This window comes from Cheilinus undulatus, linkage group 16 (assembly GCF_018320785.1).
Source record: "Cheilinus undulatus linkage group 16, ASM1832078v1, whole genome shotgun sequence".
In the NCBI taxonomy this organism is placed as follows: domain Eukaryota; kingdom Metazoa; phylum Chordata; class Actinopteri; order Labriformes; family Labridae; genus Cheilinus; species Cheilinus undulatus.
In genome coordinates, this window is record NC_054880.1 from 4,203,880 (window position 1) to 4,225,397 (window position 21,518).

At 37.7% G+C, this 21,518-nt stretch overlaps 4 protein-coding genes across 5 annotated transcripts; all 4 read right to left on the reverse strand.

Moving 5' to 3' along the window:
- Window positions 1-201: 201 nt before the first annotated feature.
- On the reverse strand, window positions 202-3,613 carry LOC121523471 (gastrula zinc finger protein XlCGF7.1-like). The gene is made up of 2 exons (XM_041808381.1): window positions 3,584-3,613; window positions 202-1,268 (listed from the first exon to the last, which is right to left on the reverse strand). Exon 2 carries the CDS (start codon window positions 1,198-1,200, stop codon window positions 271-273), a length of 930 nt encoding a protein of 309 aa, XP_041664315.1. The 5' UTR covers window positions 1,201-1,268; window positions 3,584-3,613; the 3' UTR covers window positions 202-270.
- Window positions 3,614-6,728: 3,115 nt separating this feature from the next.
- Window positions 6,729-8,940, reverse strand: LOC121523468 (zinc finger protein 350-like). The gene is made up of 2 exons (XM_041808379.1): window positions 8,689-8,940; window positions 6,729-7,632 (listed from the first exon to the last, which is right to left on the reverse strand). The coding sequence occupies exons 1-2, from the start codon at window positions 8,879-8,881 to the stop codon at window positions 6,797-6,799; spliced, it is 1,029 nt and encodes a 342-aa protein (XP_041664313.1). The 5' UTR covers window positions 8,882-8,940; the 3' UTR covers window positions 6,729-6,796.
- Window positions 8,941-10,255: 1,315 nt separating this feature from the next.
- Window positions 10,256-13,098, reverse strand: LOC121523484 (zinc finger protein 3-like). Its single transcript, XM_041808394.1, has 3 exons — window positions 12,667-13,098; window positions 10,812-11,687; window positions 10,256-10,281 (listed from the first exon to the last, which is right to left on the reverse strand). The coding sequence occupies exons 1-3, from the start codon at window positions 12,845-12,847 to the stop codon at window positions 10,256-10,258; spliced, it is 1,083 nt and encodes a 360-aa protein (XP_041664328.1). The 5' UTR covers window positions 12,848-13,098.
- A 1,790-nt stretch (window positions 13,099-14,888) lies between these two features.
- On the reverse strand, window positions 14,889-19,692 carry LOC121523460 (gastrula zinc finger protein XlCGF52.1-like). Of its 2 annotated transcripts, none has more exons than XM_041808370.1 (2): window positions 19,561-19,692; window positions 14,889-16,456 (listed from the first exon to the last, which is right to left on the reverse strand). In XM_041808370.1, exons 1-2 carry the CDS (start codon window positions 19,583-19,585, stop codon window positions 15,174-15,176), a joined length of 1,308 nt encoding a protein of 435 aa, XP_041664304.1. In that variant the 5' UTR covers window positions 19,586-19,692; the 3' UTR covers window positions 14,889-15,173. The 2 variants fall into 2 exon arrangements, with proteins under 2 accessions (XP_041664304.1, XP_041664303.1); XM_041808369.1 differs by lacking the exon at window positions 19,561-19,692 and adding an exon at window positions 16,842-18,105.
- Window positions 19,693-21,518: the final 1,826 nt, after the last annotated feature.

Here is a 21,518-nt window from a genome sequence, read left to right on the forward strand (position 1 = left end):
GCCTGATGACTAGCACACTTATGAATTATTAACTGATAAAGCCAAGCAAACCTTTGGTCTCAAACACTGCAGCCAAACAGTTTCTCCCCTCTGTGATGGGCCATGTAAAGAGTCAGGTAAGATTCCAAATCTAATATTCTAAGTCAGAGCAGTAAAGGAATTTCTCTCCTTTTGGATTTAGCACACTTCAGGGTTTTCACACAATCCCAACAGCTGAAGTCACTCAGTCAATGTGCATGTGTGGTCATTATTCTGGTAATTTTTTTTAAATCAGCAGGTTAACGTTGTTTCTCTGGTATGAACTACCATATGTCTTGTCATACTTTCTTGTCGGGAAAATCTTTTACCACACTCACAGCAGCTGAATAGTTTCTCTCCTGTGTGAACTATCATATGTCGACTCAGACATCTTTTTTGATGAAATCTTTTACCACACTCAGAGCAGCCAAAGCGTTTCTCTAATGAATGAATCCTCATATGTGAGATCATACTTCCTTGTTGGGTAAATCTTCTACCACACTCAGAGCAACTGAAGGGTTTCTCTTCCATGTGAATTCGCATATGTGTGATCACGCTCCCCTGTTGAGTAAATCTTTTGCCACACTCTGAGCAGCTGAAGGGTTTCTCCCCAGTGTGACTTCTCATATGCCTTTTCAGATTACCCTTCAGGCTGAAAGTTTTACCACACTCAGAGCAGCTGAAAGGTTTCTCTCCTGTGTGGATTCTCATATGATCTGTCAGATTACCTTTGAGGTAAAAACATTTACCACACTCAGAGCAGTGATGTGATTTCTTGTCAGTCCTTTTTCTCTTATTAGTGATGTTTCCCTTAAAGTTCAAACCCAACTGCTGTTCTGTTGTCTCTCTCCAATCCTCACTGTCATCAGTCTCAGCCTCAGAAAAGTCTTCAGTGTTGACCTCAATGTCTGGTTGTAAATTTCTCTCTGGATCTAAGTAGCAGGCTGCTTCTGCTCCTCCAGAGTCCTTTCTATCAGGCTCTGTTTCCTTCTCTTCAGTTTGCTTTTGATAAAGATGTGGGGACCAAGGTTTCTCTGCATCATCTTCACTTTTCACAAGATCAGGGAAAAATGTGAACTGAATGATTTCAGCCTCCTCTGGTCCTTGAAGCTTCCCTTCCTCCTGATGGCTCCATAGTTCCTCTGGTTCTTCTTTAATGTGTGGACTCTCTGTACCATCCATGTTCAGACTGGCACTCCTTTTTTCTACTCAAGGGGAACCTCTTGTTTACTCACTGATAGCTGTGGGACCTAATGAGTAAAATACAAAAGCATAAAGTAAGGCAAACTGATTATATATATATAAAAAATAATATATATATATATATAAAAACAGAGAATCACATCATGCAGAACAGCATAGATCTTCAAGGAAGGCGGTGAGAGCAGCATTGTCAACAAGTGAACTAAGATTTCATGCAAAGTTAAATTCTGCTGTTGTTTATGGGTTATAGTCAGGCATAAATGGTACAGATGACTTTATGTATCTAATGAACAGCTAAACACTATTCATTTTGTCTGCTTTAACAACATACAAAGAGACAATAGAGAACAATAACATAATTATTTTTTACAGCCATATTTAAGATCTCTCTGTGTCTAATATAACTTAAAAAACAAGCTCTTTTGACATGAAAATAACTAGTTCAATTTACTTTGCCAACCAAGCTCAGGATTCAAACACAAAACACTGCATGGTTGGCAGTTTTTGTTGACTCAGTTCCTGCTGTCTCTGACACGGGAAGGGTTTAGACATGTGGATTCTGCCATGCTCTTATGCAGACATGAAGCTGCATCTTAGCATTTGTGTTTGTATGTATTTTACTGCTGTTAAATTCAGGTTAGTAATCATCTATTTTGTTATCAAAAGTTTATGTCTCAGTTGTTTTATATGGTTTTAAATCTGGATTACTGCCAGCCTGGCAAAACAAACAGGCTAGCATTAAATCTTGGTCTGACACTCTCACATACACAGAGAAAGGTCTGGAAGATCATTATTGCAGGCTATAAAAGGTTCTGACATGGATAAAATAGTGCTGTTCCGTCCTGGCTGTTTGTTTAGATTGCTCTTGGACAGGATCACTCTTAAAGGATTTAATATTCTACTTTTCCGAGACAGAGATTGGAAGATTCTGATAAAAGACATTTCAAATATCTGCAACTGAATATTACAGGAATGATCACTGAGAGGATTAACCATTGTCCCTTCAGCTGTGGATTGTAGTTGGGATTGCAACATTTCTTTTGGTTCGTTGTGCCACTATTGTTAAGAGTGGTCCCTTAAACCAGTGTTGAGACTGATGGTATCCTACATATAATGTGTTAAATGGACATAGAAAAAACATATGTTGTGTTTTCCCTTATCACAAAATAAGCCAAACTCAGAGGATGTCCAAGGGAAAATAAAAACTAGGCCTGTAGAAGTTTTAAACTTTTCATGGTGCTAACCGCAGTGATGGTTGTCCTTTTGGAACTTCGTTCCATCTCCACACAGGATCTCTGGAGCTCAGTCAGAGTGACTTTAAGGTTCTAGGTCACCTCTCTTACCTCTATTATCCTACCTGGATTGCTCAGTATGGGTGACCAGCTTTTGAAAGAGCCCTGGTTGTGCAGCAGACATTTCTGTAGCCTTCCCCAGATCTGTGACTGTCAACAATCCTGTCTCTGAGCTCTGCAGGTAGATCCTTTGACCTTATGGTCTGGTTTTTGCTCTGATTTATTGTCAGCTGTGAGGACTTCTATGGAGAGGTGTGTGCCTTTCCAAATCATGTCCAATCAATTGAGTTTTTGACAGACTGCCTCAAATCAAGGTGTAGAAATATATATCCAGAGAAATGGGAGGAACCTGAGCTAAATACTTATGTCAATATAATATTTCCATTTAATAGTTTTAATAAATTAGCAAAAAAATTTCAAGAATTCAGTTTTCACTTTGTCATAATGGGGTACTGAGCTAAGACAATGAGAAAGAATATATATATTTATATATTTTTTGTTTGTGGTGGAATGTATTTGTGAATGTGTCTTTATGATGTAAACGTTTCTTCTTAATCAAAAACTATCAGTTTACAGATCAGGTAACAATCAAAAAATGAATCAATCTGAGTAATAAAGATGGAGTAAAAATAAAAATGTAAAATGATGAGGTTAGTGTCAGATTCTTGTGCTCCATTAAAGACTTCTCCGCTGAACAGGAACCATCACACTGACAGTTTGTATCCACTACATGATGACGTTTATGATATTTAGAGGCGTTGGGCTCAGTGTTGTATGTGTTTCTACCTCCAACCATGAAGATCTGTCTAGGGTTTTACTAAAATAACTTCGAAACTTTTAGCCGGCTTTATCTCGGGAATACTAAACGAAAGACGTGTTTTTCCACTAGTTTTCAACCGTAGTCTTCTATAAACGACTTTTGAACCAACTACCAGTCAAAGAAAGAGTTTCTGCAATCCCAGTTTAAATCAGGAGCTAGCTGCGGCTAACACTGTGTGGATGTGAACGTTAGCTAAAGGCTCAGCTCTCTGAAACATTTACAGTCAAAAACAAGAAGAAAGAAAACAAACCTGAAAGATTCTGAAACCTGGACATTTTACAAACATCCAAAATTTAAAAAGGAAGAGAAGGTCAACTTTAGACACCGTAACAGGATTAATCTCCTTCTACAGGACGCCAGGGCGTCCAAACATGCTAACGCGCTAGGCGTAGAAGCGCATTCAGACCCGGAAACACAAAACACCACTTCCTGTAGCAACATCTGGCCTTCAAAATGAAACCACACTAGATTTATTTGATATTAATGGTACGTCATTTGTGAATATGGAAAATAAAAGAGGGCCTAGGGAACTTCCTTGAGGAACCCCACACTGCAACTCCCTGCTATCAGAAAAACTGCCATTGAAAAATACTCTCTGCTTTCTCCTAGACAGATAACTCTCCATCCAGGAAAGAGCAACTGAACTAAAACCATAACTTTTGAGTTTTCTCAGCAACAGACAATGATTAATAATATCAAAAGCAGCACTGAAGTCTAACAATACTGCCCCTACAAGCCTTCCACCGTCCATGTTCTTTAGCCAATCATCAGTTATTTGTGCTAATGCTGTGCTTGTGGAATGCCCTGCTCTATATGCATGTTGGTAGCTTGTGATCAAACCATTACTTGAAAGATAGTCTTGGATTTGAACATATACAATTTTTCTAAGATTTTACTCAGTACTGGAAGGAGGCTTATAGGGCGACTGTTAAGGCCATCAAAGGTGAATCTTTTATCCTTAGGCAGTGGAATGACCTTGGCTTCTTTCCAAATCTCCAGGCACACACCATACTCTAGACACTTATTGAATATGTGACATAATGGCTTGGATACATGTGTAGCTGAAATTCTGAGTAATTTACTGTCAAGATTGTCCATACCAGGAGCTTTGTCATCAGATAGATGCATCAGCAATCTTTCAATATTTTCTTCCACTACCTGTTGAAATACAAACATGCACTGCTTTTCTTTAATGATACCATCTTTAATGATGTTATATGCTACATTGTCATTTATTTTACACATGGCATTCCTTAATTTATCCACCTTACTTATAAAATAATTATCAAAATAATTTGCAATATCATATGGCTTTGTAATAAATGTACTGTCTCTATGAAAGAGGCATCCGTGTTTGACATCCTCCCCATTATGTTGTTCAGCGTTCTCCACAGCTTCTTTCCATCATTTTCAATATCATTTATTTTAAGCCTATAATATTCCCTTTTTTTTTGTTATTATTCAATTTCGTCACAGCATTTCTTAGTTTACAATAATGTTGTCTGTCAGACAGAGAACTTGTTCTGTCAGCAGTTTTTTTGGCTTCATTATGCTGGGTCATTAATCCCCTCAATTCATCATCCAGCCAGGGTGCACTATTTGACCGGGCAGTCCATTTTCTCATTGGAGCATGCTTATCAGCTATCTCCAAGAACAACTTCATAAATACACTTAGTGCTTTTTCTGGATTTTCTTCACCGCACACATATGGCCATTTCACACACTCAACCTCTTCCTCAAATAATGCCTGGTTAAACCCTTTATAAGACCTTCTATAATTAATCCTGGAACCAGCTTTAGATACTTTGGTTTTTAATTGCAACTAAGTTATGATCACTGCAACCCAATGGAACTGATATAGCTTTTGAACGGTGATCTGACCTGTTAATATAAGCTGTTCAACCACCTTCAGGTACAGTGGGGGTCCCCAGACTCTGGCACCTTTATTTTGGGGGTCGCAGGCTGAAAAGTTTGAGAACCAGTGCTCTGAGGCAACATAAAAAGCTTACATCTTTATTTTAATTTATTTGTTTATTTATCCTTTATTTAACCAGGAGTATTCCCATTGAGATACAAAAAAAGATCTCTTTCCAAAGGAGTCCTGGCCAAGACATGAAAAGTTTAGCACATTTGACAAAAAACAAAAAAACGAACAAACAAACAAACAAAAAAAAAAAAAACAGAACATAACATAAGTTACATAAATCAACAAGTCTGCAGCTTTAAGCAGGAAAAAACATGCATAAACTGATCAAATGTTGCCGAATTCATGCTTTGAAATCTCCTAAATGAATACAACACTCTAACTTAAGATGACCCTCTAGCTCAGACTGAGATGATGGAGATAAAACATTAAAAGCTTTTTTACCAGAAAGAGCAAATTTGTGGAACGTCATATACCGCAGTGTTAATTTTGTTGACTAAAACAGTGACTAAAACTATGACTAAAAATGTTCTGCGACAGCCTTTTCTCCATGACAAAAACTAGACTAAAACTAACAAAGATAGATCTGTGATGACTAAAACTGACAAAAACTAAATTTAGTTTTCGTCAAGATGACTAAAACTAGACTAAAATGTAATGTAGTTTTAGTCAGACATTCAAAATCCATGATATTCCTCTACTGGTGGTAAATCTGTTAAAAAACAATGCATGTGTAGCTGTTCTGCCTCTCAGCTGTAGAAAGCAGGGACCCCAGGTTTGGCACAGTGCAGAGAACACACTACCATGATTTGGTATCAAATTTAAGCAAGAAAATAAATGTTTGGACCAAAAGTAAAGACTAAAATGTTTTGAGTTTTCCTCAACTAAAACTAGACTAAAACTAAAAAGGGTGGAAATGACTAAAATATTACTAAAAGTAAAAGACATTTTATCTAAAGACTAAGACTAAAACTAAAATTAAAAACAACTGCCAAATTAACACTGATATACCGAGAATCCATTAGAACGAAGGTGACAGCTAGAACAGTTTTAACAGTCAGTAAAGAACATAGATAAGAAGGTAGATTGTGCAATGTGACCTTATAGAGAAAGATATAGTAGTGTGTCATACTTCTATTGTATTTCATTGTTTGCACCATTTACAACATCAAAATACAACAGGTAAAAACTGTGACAGATGGAAAAAGGACATGAAAGAGAAAATTAAACTATTCTAACTTCTTTATGTCAGAGGATCAGACAAAATTCATATACTGGTGCTGCATCACAGATGAATAGTAAAGCAAATGTTTGCACTATTGGGAAAAACACAAACAGAGTGGCGACGTCGCTTCAGAGTAACAAGTTAAAGAAATCAACTGCAGTGTTTCTCTCCCATGTGACTTATAAAATGTTCCGTCAGATCATTTTTTAAGGCTAAACTGTTTACCTCAGTCAGTGCAGTCTTAAGGTGTGCCCCAGTAACTGAGTTTTCATGTGTTTGGTCATACCTTCTTCCTCAGCTAATCTATCACTGGGTTAATTGTACCTGCAAGCTTTTTTTCTTGTGTGAACTTGCATGTGCTTGTTCCGAGCTCCCTTTTGGTTAAAACATTTACCACACTCAGAGCAGCTGAATGGTTTCTCTCCTGTGTGAATTCTCAAATGATCTACAAGATGGCCTTTTCGGTTAAATCTCTTACTGCACTGAGAGCAGCCAAAGGGTTTCTCTCCTGTGTGCTTTCTTGAATGATAAGTCAGATGACTTTTCATTCTAAATGTTTTGCCACATACAGAGCAACCAAAGGGTCTCTCTCCTGTGTGTGTCCTCATATGTTGGGTCAGATGACCTTTTATGTAATATCTTTTATCACACTCAGGGCAGTGATGTGATTTCACATCAGTCTTTGTGCTCTTCTTTTTAGTGTTTTCGGCTGGGTTTGAATCTGAATGAGGATTCCAGTCAACACTGTCATCAGTCTCAGGTTCAGAAAAGTCTTCAATCTTAACTTCAGCCTTTGTTTGTAAACCCCTCTCTGGATCAAAGTGCCTAGCTGCTCCTGGTCTTCTGCAGTCTTCTCCATCAGCTCCTGTTTCCATCTCTTCAGTTTGTCTTAGATGTAGATGTGAGGACTGAGGAATTTCTGCATCATATTCAATCTTCACAGGGATACATGCAAAAGTGCTCTTGATGGTTGGAGCTTCCTCTGATCCTTGAAGGTCCTCCTCTTGACTGCTCCACAGTTCCTCAGTGGTCTCTTTAATGTGTGCTGATTTTGGTGGCTCCTGCTGGCTCAGACTGGAGGCCCTCTCCAGCTGCTCAGGGGGAACCTCCTCTTTACTCATTGAACACTGCTGGACGTCCACAGGGAAAACTAAAATACAGATACACAAGTAAGGAGAAAATGATTTTATACCGAAACACAATTTTGAACAGGGAATCTTGACACTGGTAGTTTGTAAAGGTTTACCCCAAAACATCAAAATTTCCACCAAAAATGTTCAATTATTATACATACACAGTCATATTTAAACCAAAGCTATGTCAAGACAGTGTACAGTAGAAGCAGGCCAACTGCACTCTTTAAACCATCAAATCTGTTAGAGTTGTTTGCAAGCTGGTCACTTATCACAAAGCACAGTCATAAGCAACCGATGACAGGCCAGAGTCCTGCATGGGGTACACAAATGCAACCCAGTGTTAACTTTGGCAGCTATTCTTAATTTTAGTCTTGGTTTTAGTCTTTAAATGAAATGTTTTAGTCACATTTTAGTCATTTCTATCCTTTTCATCATTTTAGTTGATGAAAACTCAAAACATTTTAGTCTAGTTTTTAGTCCATAAAAAGTCCTCACATTTTAGTCTTTACTTTTAGTCCAAGCATTTATTTTCTTGCTTAAATTTGGTACCAGATCATGGTAGTGTGTTCTCTGCACTGTGCCAAACCTGGGGTCCCTGCTTTCTACAGCTGAGAGGCAGAATAGCTACACATGCATTGTTTTTTAACAGATTTACCACCAGAAGAGGAATATCATGGATTTTGAATGTCTGACTAAACCAACATTACATTTTAGTCTAGTTTTAGTCATCTTGACGAAAACTAAATTTAGTTTTTGTCAGTTTTAGTCATCACAGATCTATCCTTGTTAGTTTTAGTCTAGTTTTTGTCATGGAAAAAAAGGCTGACGAACGTTTTTAGTCATAGTTTTAGTCAACGAAATTATCATTGGTTTAACCCCCATCAGAGATGCAGGCTTTTGAACAGTGCACTGATTACAATTGCATTCGGTTTTTTATTTATATTTTACACAGCGACCCAACTTTTAAGTGATCGAGGTTGTATGTTCTGATTTCTTAAGAAACCAGTGATTACCTCCACTTTTGTTTCATTAGCTTCTCATTATCTCAGTAACTGATAAAGAGAACAAACCTGCTCTGTGTGACTGGACTTCAGGGTGTTGTCGATGGTTTCCCTCTTTAGATGCTCTCAGTTCCTCCTCATACTCTGCTATCGTTCTTTCAAACAGCTCAAATATCTCTTCAGCAGCAGCAGCCAGTCTCTGGTTTACTAAAGATCTCAGCAACTGGACTTTAGACATCTTTGTGTAATCTCTCAGAAACATTTATTTCAGACAGAATCCGCTATACATTATATTGTCGCTACAGAAACTGCTGATGAAGGTGTTAGCATCGCAAAACGAAACTACTTCCGGTTCTTCTTCAATGGCAGGTGGCTACATCTTAAGAAGCAATGCCGCCACCTACTGTACTGGAGCGACTGGACGTTATTGCTGTGAACTTAAAAAAAAGGGTTTTTTGCATGGTGAGGAGTTAATGTTTATCATTTGAAACTATGCCTAAGGATGTATTTAAATGTCTTGCCGTTATCTGGATTAGATAGAGTGCTTTCCAAGTAGATACAATCTGACAAAGTTCCCTCTAAGTGGGCAAGGTATTTCCAAGTGCCCCTGTGGATTGACAAAATTAAAGAAAGTGCTCTCTGGGTTCCCTATAATTGGGCAAAATATTGCTATGTTCCCTCTAGGATGCCATCTAAGTGTGCAAAACTGGACGGGGTACCCTCTAGAGCAGTGGTTCTCAACTGGTCGGGCCCCAGGACCCACCAGTCTGTCTTAGGACACATCGCGACCCAATTATTCAAAAAAATTTCAACAACACATGTTTAGTTAATTGAATATGTTGCAGTTTGGACCATGATTGGACCAAAACACCTGATATAAAAAGAAAAGGGACAAAACTGAAATATGGTATACCCTCTTTCCCCATCGTTATGTGTCAATTTTTGCCAATTTTCCTGTGAACTTGTGAAATTACTTCATTATTATGGGAACAGTAGCCATTTATTGCAAGAAGAGGAGATAAATTAGTTGAAATATTAATCAAACATTTAAATTTACCCACTTTCACAGTCAAACTAGGTAAAATAAAAGGTTTCCATGCATGTCCAATAAGGACTTCAGGACGTTTTGCCACCTAGTCAGACACCTTGTCACGACCCACTGAAAACTGCTCCGCAACCCACTTTTGGGTCCCAACCCACCAGTTGAGAACCACTGCTCTAGACTGTCTAGTGCCTGCTAAGAGGGAAAACATGTAACATACCCTTGCAGTGCACAAAACCTAATAAAGTACCCTCTAAGGGTACATGTTCAGTGGTGGAGAAATGTAATGAAATGACTAGAAGTTAATTTTACAGATTTTCTTACTAGTGTATCTTCTTGAAAAAAAAAAAAAGGTTAATCTTTACTTGGGTTTTCAACTATTGAATTTTAAATGTGGGGTGGTGCCCTGCTGCATACCCTGGGTGCCCTTTGTATTATTGCTCCTAAAACATCCTGAGTCCACCACCGCATAGGACACCAGGAGGTACTAGAATGTTTTACAAGAAACTGGAAATTAGTCTTGTTATTTTTATTTTCTCTCCATATCACTAACTGACAGACTAAGTTGTAGATCCTTTGACCTTGACCATGCACTTATTCAGGAACAAATAATGTTTGAACTGTAGAGACAAAGAGACACAACAGTGCTGTTGATACATGTAAAAAGAACAGCTTAGGCAGGGCAGAGAGACAGGATTTTTTTATTTCAAAAATACTACATTAAACCTAAAACAAATCACAAAAAGATGTGTTTTTAAGAATAATAACATAAACAAAAAATTATATTTACAAACATGTATCTGAGTAATGTACAGAGACAGCCCTGAAAAAAAGAAAAAACATCTTTAGTAAAGCATTTAAACAGTTCATTCAAATGTTTAAGACAAAAGGAGAGATACCTCAAACAAGTGGAGAGTATTTAAAGTTAAACAAATAGAATAATCTGAAAAAAAAAAAAATAAATAAATAAAAGGACATTTCCTGCATAATTTAAGCATCGCATTTGTCAAGTATCTTAACATTTATATTTTGCTAATCTGACCAACACACTTGTGATTTTGGACATACATCGCCTTTGTGAATCTTCTGTCACAAAAACTGCAACTGAATGGTTTCTCTCCCGTGTGGACAATATAGTGTCTTTTAAGACCTCCATTTTGGCTGAATCTTTTACCACAAACTGAACAACTGAATGGTCTTACTCCTGTGTGGATATTCGAATGTTTCTTGAGATTTTCAACCAAAGAAAATCTTTTACCACAAGTTGAACAGCTAAATGGTTTTTCCCCTGTGTGGACGACGGAGTGTCTTTTATAATGCCCTCTTTGTGTGAAACTTTTACCACAAACTAAACAACTGAAAAGTTTTTCTCCCGTGTGGACTATCATGTGTTTCACCATATCTGATTTCTTAATGAAACTTTTCTCACACTCTGAGCAGCCGAAAGGTTTCTTTGAATGGATTCCTCCATTTTTCAGTGAATTCTTTCCTCCAAAGCTTGGAGCACACTCAGAAGAGCTAACGGATGTGTCTCCAGTGTTACATTTGACATCACTTACAGCTATGTCGTTGTCTTTTAGAGGGTATAAACCTTCCTGTGGGGCATCACACTCCTCCCACTCAGCACTGTCATCAGTCTCAGATTCAGAGAGCTGCAGAGTCTTGCTCTGAGTTGCATGTTGTAAATAACTGACTGGCCTAAAGTGTACTGCTGCCTTTGGTCTTCCACAGTCCTCTCCATCATGCTCTCTCTCTGTCCGGTCAGTTTTTACTTGATGAAATTGTGAGGACTGACACTTCTCTCCATCCTCTTCTTCACTCTTCACAGGGACAGGAGTGAATGTGAACATGTTGATATCAGCTTTCTCTTCTCCTTTAAGCTGCTCTCTGTCATCATGAGTCCATTGTTCCACCCGTTCCTCTTTAATGTCTGCGGGTTCTGGTGGCTGCTCCTGGTTCAGACTGGAGCACCACTTCTGCTGTTGAGGGAGAACCTCTTCTTTTCTCACCACCAGCTGCTGAGCATCTGTGGAGAATTTTTTTTAAGTTAAAGAAGTTACTGACCAAAAGTGAGCAGCTGCAATTTTAAAACATATTTCTTACACAGATCAACAGGTTGTTGCAGAGGAAAAAGAAAATACTTGAATAGACATGACTTGTTAACACAATATTTTGGGAATAACTTTTTTTGTGGTCATTAAATTACAAATTGGTCTTCAAAACTGAAACAAAAAAAATCATGATAACAGAAAGATTATGATCTGGCCATTAAATTATGATGTGATATTTTTTCCACCCTTAATCTTAATTTATTGTTATGATGAATCCTCCAGTCCTGCACATTGCACCTGCACCTGTCAGTGCATTTTGCTTATTCCTGCTCCTCCTCATGACTGATGTCAAATTGTTGCCAATCACCTCCAAATGTGAAACTAGCCATGACAGAAAAGACAACTGTAAATAATATTAAAAACTGTGAGCAAAATGTGAACAAACACACAGTAAATCACCATAAGGAAAAAAAATCATGTGAAAAACTGAATGCTACAACTTTTGATGATAAAAACTAGAAAAAATCTAATTAAGAGTTAGCTGAATATTGATTTTTATATAGCCAGGGTCTCCTATACAAGTTTAAAAGTCAGGTATTGTGACAACCCTGGGCTATAATATATTATGTGTAGGCTACAGCTTACAGTAATTTGTAATCAACTGAAAACAATATTGATAGAAACTATACTTTAATCCAATCATCCATAAGCTGAGCATTAAACCTATAGAACCTGTTCATCTAGAATGGAATGTGGCTTATTTACTGTTTATAAAACCATCTTAAAGATGTTCTCATGTCTGTTGTCTTAATATTTACGTAGGTGTAAGTAGTTCATGAAATAGGCCACTCGAGACAACATTTCATCCTCTCCCACTGTTAACATTTATACAGCAGACAGTCAGTGTGAGCTTTTCACAGCTTACTCTGATTATGATAGCAAAAGAGTACCCACGTTGTCTGTGTAACTCCTCTCCAGGGTTGATAACAGCATCCAGCCGTTGGTGTTGATCCTCTTTAGATCGAAGTTCCTCCTCATATTCTGCTATCGTTCTTTCAAACAGCTCAAAAATCTCCTCAGCAGCAGCAGTCAGCCTCTGGTTCACTAATGATCTCAGCATTTGGACTTTAGACATTTTATTAATCGCATCAACGTTTGATGCACACTAATACTGTGAATCCCCTATTTTGGGTCAACGGAAAATGTATTTGTGTCCCCGAAGGCTTGAAGCCGAGCTCCGTATCCTCTTTCTGCGAAGCTAGCAGCTTCCGCTAAGTTCGTGTAAAACTCTGATCAAACCGGAAGCTAGTCTTTAGTAAAACATCCAGCCATGTTGTTTTGTGTCCACTCTGACAAGTTTATCTTTAAAAAATGTTTAGATGTTTAAACCCGATGTATCTTCAAGCAAATCACTCCGCTATAAAAACGGTCACATTCTTCTTCTGTTTGGTTTATCAGCAGATTGCATGGTTTAATGATGCACTACTGCCATCTAGCGACGACAGGTAACTCCTAAATATTTTCTAGTTCACCAGAGCAGTGATTCTCAACTGGTCTAGCCTTGGGACCCACTACAGCACAGGTGTCAAACTCAAGGCCCGGGGGCCAAATCCAGCCCGTGGAACAGTTAAATCCGACCGGCAAGAAGATCTCATATTTCTGTTGTAACTGGCTCATCAGCCTGAGGTCTGCAGATTTCATCAAAAATGTGAACTTATCCTTGATGATTTAAGATATCTTTGTTAAGTCACAAAATCTGAAAAAGTAAGGAGTAAAAATATTTAGATAAGAAGTCAGGAATGTGGGAAGAGAAATTAATTTGTGTTTTAATTTCACATTTTCAATTTAGCATCTCACAATTAGGACTCAAACTTGGGATTTTTTACTTTTAATTTCATATTTTGAGCATGTCAACTCATAATTTTGACTTCTCATATATTTTGAGCTTTAAGATTCATAACTCTAATTTTTAAGTGATATTTTGATCTTTTTAACAAGTTATTTTGTAATTTATCTCATACTTTCAACTCCGAACTTTGACTTCATAATCCCATAGTTTAACCTTTTAGAATCATAGTTTGACTTCTAATTTCATGATTACAAATTTTATTTAGAATTTTCAACTTTTAAACTCATGATTTTGACTTTTTTGAAAAAAAATTTTGAAATATTATTTTTCAATGTCATGTTTTGACCTTTTCGAACAAATGAATTTACTTTTCTCAGATTGTGAGCCTTTAAACTTTTTTTTAACTTTTTAAATGTCAAAGTCATTTATCATCAGTGCTACGGTTTATATATATATATATATATATATATATATATATATATATATATATATATATATATATATAAGTACCGGTGAAAGCAGGTTGACAGTTTATGGTTAAAAAGGTGACCCTGTTAGGCCCTCAGGTAAGTCCTGAATCCAGAATCCAGTCCCTGTTGTGATCGAGTTTGACACCCCTGCACTACAGGTTCCATAATGAAAAAATAATGACCTTAATTTCTAAAACATTTATCGGTCGAAGATATCAATTTGATTAAGGATCGCTCTGTTTGGACCATGGATAGAAATGTGACAGAACAAAGAAACTGAAGAAAAGAAGACATGCAATGTAAAGATAAAATTTCTGTGGAAGTATCAGGGAATATTTTAAAAAGGTTCTGGGAACTTTCACAGATTTACCTCTTATTTCCATAGAGAATTCCTGAAATCATATTAAAGTGTATTTCTGAAAGTTTCTTGTGAAATTTTCTTAGATTTAGAGGGAAAGTTCCAGAGAAGAGTACCCTCCCCAAAAAACCTTTTTGAAAAACTGAAAACCCTTTTAGGGAAAATTACCTAAATTTTTCTCTAAACATTATACAGATAATCTCTGAATTTAAGTAATTGTACAAAAAAATCATAAACAATTGAAGGAAAAAATCGGCAAGGCAATTTTTATTTCCTCCCTGTGTCGAAAACTTAAACGATCAATCTAAATCATATGAAAAACCCTTAGACAAATCTGAGACCCACTTTTTGGATGCTGCCTTTCTTGGCCCTGCCCATCAAATCAATCCCTGATGGGTGTGAAAAACTTTTATGTAGTTCTCAAACTTTATGCATGTGTACACCAGCTGTATTCCAGCAAATACTGTATGATTAAAGATAAAGCTCTAATTATGCTTTACAAGGACTTTAATCCAATAATTAGTACAAATACTGACCAGGGTTCAGTACCAGCGACATAAAATACATTACAACTGTATAAATAACTTTAAAAACAAATATAAACAACAAAATGAATGAGAACAATTCATGTTGAGAAAATAATCGATCATCAATCATTCTTTGTGTAGCACCATTTCGTTACAAATATTATGTCAGGACATAACGAAAAGAGCAGGTCTAGACCTGTGTGGACTCTCATGCGCATCACCTTCTCTGTTCAGTTTATATTCCTACAAATAAGAGGCTATATGTTTGTTTCTGCTGAATGTCGCAGCATGTGTTCACTTAAGCGTTTCTTACTCATAAATCCTTTAGCACAAACTGAGCACTTGTATGATTTCTCCCCTGTGTGGACGACCGAGTGCCTTTTTACAGCCCCCCTTCCTTTGAATCTCTTTCCACAAACTGAGCAACTAAAGGGTTTCTCTCCTGTGTGGACAGCCAAGTGCCGGTTCAGATTTCCTTGCTGGGAAAAATTCTGATGACAAACTGAACAGCTGAATGGTTTCTCACCTGTGTGGACTCTCATGTGCATCATCATGTCTGCTTTCTTGATAAACCCTTTTTTACAAACTGAGCAGCTAAAAGGTTTTTCTATTGAGTGGCGCAGCATGTGTTCATCTAAGCTTGTCTTAGTCGAGAATGTTTTCTCACAGGCTGAGCAGCTGAAGGATTTCTCCCCTGTGTGGACGGTCAAGTGTCGCTTCAGACTTCCTTGATGAGAAAATCTTTTATCACAAAATGGGCAACTAAATGGTTTCTCTCCTGTGTGGACAGTCATGTGTGTCTTCATATTGCCTTGTTGGGAAAATGTTTTATGACAAACTGGACAGCTATATGGTTTTTCACCTGTATGGACTTTCATGTGCGTCACCAATGCATGTCTCAGCGGAAAACTTTTTTGACAAATTGAGCAACTAAACGGTCTCTCTCCTGTACGGTTTCTTTTGCGTTTCTTTTTCGGTTTCTTTTGTTCAAAGTCTGGAGCACATTCAGAGGAATTAACTGGTGTGTTCGCAGTGTTACAATTCATATCAACAACACCTAAGTCTTTGTTTTTCAGAGGGTTTAAACCTTCCTGAGGTTCATCACTCTCCTCCCAATCAGCACTGTCATCAGTCTCAGATCCGGAGATCTGCAAAGTCTTATTAGGAGTAACTGGCTGTAAATGACCGCCTGCATTTAAGTCTCTGTCTGCTCCTGATCCCCTCAAGTCCTCTCCATCAGCTTCTGTTTTCAAATTCTCCATACATCTGTTCTCTTCACTATGGTTTTCAGCAAACTGTGAGGACTGAGGTTCCTCTTCATCTTCATCTTCACTCTTCACAGTGACAAGAGTGAATGTGATCACATTGAGATCATCCTCCTCTTCTCCTGGAAGCTGCTCTCTCTCCTGACTGATCCAGAGTTCCTCCTGTTCCTCTTTAATATGTGCTGGTTGTGGTGGATCCTCCTGGTTTACACTGGAGCTCCATTCCTGCTGCTCAGGGATAACCTCCTCTTTAATCACCACTCGCTGGTGGATGTCTAGGGAAAAAAAAGAAGCATAGACTTTCTGAAAAATGTAATTTTCTTCTCAGTCAATCACTCATGGCTCCACATTTTGTATTGTTTGGATATTCATAGAAAAAAAAATCTATCTTTTATTTTAAGCAATTGCATGAAGTCATGGGCATGAATGTGGAGCAAAAAGTTTATTTTTCTTTGTATTTCAGAAACTGTAAAAGGGGCTTGAATTTTGAGGCAAAATACAACACATCTTGTAGACTCAGTTATGAGGTTCATCTTTTCACAGACATTTCCCTGATATCTTAAGTGATGGTGTAGCTGGTTTTGGGGACAACAATTACAGCACCTTTTAAAGCATTGTTTTAAATCAGTTGCTAATTAACAAGATGAAAGATGTTCTTACTAATATGTCTGTGTAGGTTTTTATTCATCCAGGTCATCATTATCCTAATCCTTCTCCAAAAAGGGCAAATAGACTTGATTAAGGTTTTCAAAGATGCTTCACCTCACCTCCAAAAGGCTTCAGCAGCTCTGAAAGTGATAGGCCTTTCAGACTGGCAGGGCTCCGTGCTGGTTCCAGTTCCTGAACCTAAATTTGAACTGGCCGGCGCATTCAAACCGGGAAAAAATTGGTTCTGAACCTGAAAAGTTGGTTCTAAGCTGGAACCAAAAATAGTTGGTTCTTTCTTGGGAACTGTGACACCATCAGTGGGTGTATCACATTCTAGGTTGTGAAAATGAAAAGAAAAAACAAGAAAAAGTGGTCTGCCGGAGAGACAAAATGTTTTGTTGTGATCTGGGCATCGACAGAATTCCAGGTGAAGCAGGAGAGGAGTTCAAAGAAGAGCAGATTACATGCCGAACTTGCGGAAGAGATGGTGAAGGCTGGGTTCACCTGAACACCAGACCAAATGATTAATTTACTCAAGAAACTGAAGAAGGAGTACCAGGACAACATGAAAGACTTGCGCAAGTGGTAATCATGTCCTGCCACTTTGGTTCAGCTTAAACTGGTGTGAACACGGGCTGGTTTGCCAGAAAGCACCAAGGTTCTGAGTCTACAAAAGGGAACTGGAGCCAGAACCAGAACCGTGTCTGTCTGAAAACACTTTGACTGGGACCAGGCAAGAGAGATAGCTTTGTCTGAATTGTTGCTGAGAGGAAATCCAAGGCTGTATTGTATGTAGGGGATAAGAAGTGCCACCTTTGTTCACTTTTATTTCCCAGGTTGATATACAGTCCCTGCAAAAGTATTCACCCCCCTTGGATGTTTTACCCTTTTATTGATTTTATAAATCCCCTCACCTCTAATAGTCAGTTAGTGAAATGGGGATCACCTGAGTGCCGTGAATGTGTCTCAAGTGATTGTAGTTTAAAGACACCTGTTTCTGGAAGGCCCAGTCCAAGGTAATCATAGTTAACTAAAACTAAGTAAATAACTAAAACTAAATTTCAAAAATCATTTTAGTTAACTGAAACTAAATAAAAAACTAAGTTTTAACGAATAAATGAAAACTGTATAGCGCACTTACAAAGCTAACTAAAATAAAAATGGAGACAAAATATGCTTAGTTTTAGTCTTTGACACAACCATACTGACTGGCACTTACACCAAAGTCTGGCAAGTGTAAAATGGCCTAATTTGATTGGTTAAGACTTCACTCAGTGGTATTTTGATGTCTGGAGTTGTATTCAAACATCACCATTAAGTGAATAAAATGATAAGTGAAGAATAGCCTGTTTTAACATGTTTTTAAAAATGTATAACTGACACTCAGCCCCGACATCCATCCGTAAAAAAAATAAAACTAACACTAACAAAAACTAGGCTAAACTAAAACGAAGCATTTTTGCTAAATAAAAACTAAACTAAACTAACAAACCAGCAGTCAAAACTAATAAAAACTAAACTGATATCAAACACAGAAAGTGAAAATGAAATAGAAATAAAAACTAGTGAAAAATCCAAAACTATTATTACCTTGGTCCAGTCAATGGTTAATCAGTATTCCTGGCTACCATTACACCATGAAGACAACAGAACACTCCAAACAACTCAGAGAAAATGTTATTAAAAAAAGTATAAGTCAGGGATGGATACCAAAAATATCAAAGGCACTAAACATCCCCCAGAGTTCAGTTAAATCCATCATTAGAAAATAGAGAACATGGCACATGTGTAAATCTGCCTAGATCACGCTGTCCTCACAAACTAAGTGACCATGCAAGAAGGAGACTAGTGAGAGAGGCCACCAAGACACCTATGACTACTCTGAAGGAGTTACAAGCTTCTGCCTGGGTCTTTCATCATCAATAAAAGGGTCAAACTCTTGAGAGGGTGAGTACTTTTTATGGACGCTGTAGATGGCACCTCTCTAAAACAAGCCATCCTCTCATGCCCGTATCCGAAAATTGCTGTCTTCAGAGGAATGCCTGCACAGTCCGAGATGGAGGGATTGTCTTCTTTTACGCCCACAAAGGTGAGTTTGAAATATCTGTTTGAAGTGTTGTGATTTGAGGTAAAAGCTTCTACTTCATCCAATGAAATCTTGACCAAGGTGTCTTGACCAGTGGCTGTGGGTGGATCCAGCATTGACTAGAACTATGACTAAAAGTGTTCATGAATTACCTGTTTAGCTCAAATTAGATCTTAGATGACAAAACTGTGACATAAAGTACGTTTAGCTTCGCCAAGGAGAGTTAAATATTAGCGCTGGACTGTTGGAAAACCCATGATCGTTCTCCAATGTGCGAATATGGAAGGCCAGTGATTTTATCTGTGTATTTAAATCAATTAAAGTATTGATAACGCATTAACATGAGTGTTTTACAGGCCTGGGTTCACGGCGAATTCCCCGTCAGAGGCTAACTGGAGGTGCGTAAATGATGCAAACACCTCTTCTAATAATTTAGAAATAAATACACTTTACCTGCTAGTTTTTAATGAAGTCTAGAAGTTCTATCGGCCATGAGTTTTTGAGTCTTGAAAACAAAGTTGTATTGTTGCCAGGAGCTAGCTGCGGCTAACACTGTGCTTTGTGTAGATGTGGATGTTAGCTAAACGCTCAGCTCACTGAAACATTTACAGTAAACACGTTTGTAGAGGAAGAAAGAAAACAAACCTGAAAGATCCTCAAACCCGGACATTTTACAAACATCCAAGAGTCAAAGAAGGAACAGAAAAGGCAATTTTGAACACTTTCTTGAGGACGCTAGAGCGCCCAAACATGCTAACTACGCTCCGCGGGAAGAAGCCTTCGAGACCCGGAAACAAAAACACCACTTCCTGACTCTTCTGGCCTTCAGAGTAAAAGAGCTTTAAATGCCTTTCCCTGAATATACTTAATGAAACAAACCTAATCCCGATTTCAATCGCTGTGATGTCACAAAAGGGTAATATCACTCGCACCCTAACTTCATTAGTTTCCCTCAAACACCTGTTTATTTTGCAGTCCACCACACAATTTACACACAGCTTGATTTGGTATCATTTTATTTTTGCATAAATACTTCATTCTGTTTCACTAATCATTGTTTCTTTCTTTTGAGTTACCGTGGTGTTGGGGAAAGGAATTTTCTGGTTTAAGCTAAAGGCATTGCCAAAGATTCTTAGGGTCCCTTAAGTTTGGTTAGGACAGTTGCTAACTAAGGGAATTGACCCAGCAGTATTTTAGTGTTGACCCTGATAAGAGCTGTTCACCTTCTGTGGGAAATTTCCCAGAATGCTTTGTAAAAAATGACAAGATTGGACAATTATGAAAACGATATAATATCATAATTTAATGTGGTTTTGATGAATTAAGGCCCTTTAGATTCAAACAAGCACTAGACATGTCCTGTACTCTCATTACATCTGATTGCATAAATGCTGTTGAAGTATCAGGCACTTGAAGGTCAACCCATTTCTGGGGACAAGGGGACACTCAAAATTGAGTGGTAGGGGTAAAAGGTATTAGAGCTTCCAAATTATGTCCAAAAAGTAGCTGTTTCACTGTAGTTAATCAAAATTGTATGTCTTTAATTATACAGTCTCATTGGGGAGCCACATGCTCTTGTTTTTCACTATTGTAATTTTACGATAGCTATCAAAAATAACTACTCTCAGAGATCAGTGCTTCAATTAAATATTGAATGAATTACTTAAAATCTTTATTTGAATGGATTCAGTTTCACCTCCTCATATTCCTCCTCAACAAATCCATTTACTGGTCTCAACAGCTTCATCTGATATCTCCTTAAATCACTGGTTCTCAACCTTTTCAGCCCGCAACCCCCAGAATAAAGGTGCCAGAGACTGGGGACCCCTACTGTACCTGAAGATGGTTGAACAGCCATGCATATACATTCAAGAATAGTGTTCAGACAAGGCGGCCCATTAAAGGGGGAAATGGGGGAGCTTTCTGGACCCCAGCCAAACTGGGGACCGGCAAAATCATGGTCAATTGTAAAGTTAATATTTAAAAGTTTATATTTAACCTGACTAATAACCACTCTTATCATAGAAACACATTTTAATTCATTTGTCCAGTAAATAGCCGTCTTAAAAATGATCCTTTTGTTAAAAACAGAATTAAAATATGCTAAAAATAGCTAAAATGGGGTAACGATGGCAAAAAAAATGGTGGGAAAGGTGGTGAAATTAGCTTGTAAAAGAAGCAGAAATGGGTTAGAAATGCCAAAAATTAGATAAAAGTGACAAAAGAATAACCAAAAATGGGTTAAGTGGTAAAAATGGGCATATTAAGTGGTTAAAGGGGATTCAAAGTGGCTGAAATGGCGTTAAAGTGGCAAAAATAGGTGGAAATTTGGTGAAATGGGATGGAAATTGATATAAACTGGCAAAGAAGGGTTAGCTGAGGCAGAAAAACAATCATAAACTGGCAAAAATGGGCATATCAAATTATGAAATGTGGCTTAAAAAGTGGTTAAAGGGGTTAATGGTAGCAATAAAGTGTCAGCAGAGCCAATAATAGGCAGAGTGGCAAGATTTGGTTTAGAAGCGGCAAAAACAGGCAGAAAAAAAGTGGTGGAAAGGGTTTAAAATGGACAAAAAATGGGTTTTAAAAAAAATGTAGTGTAA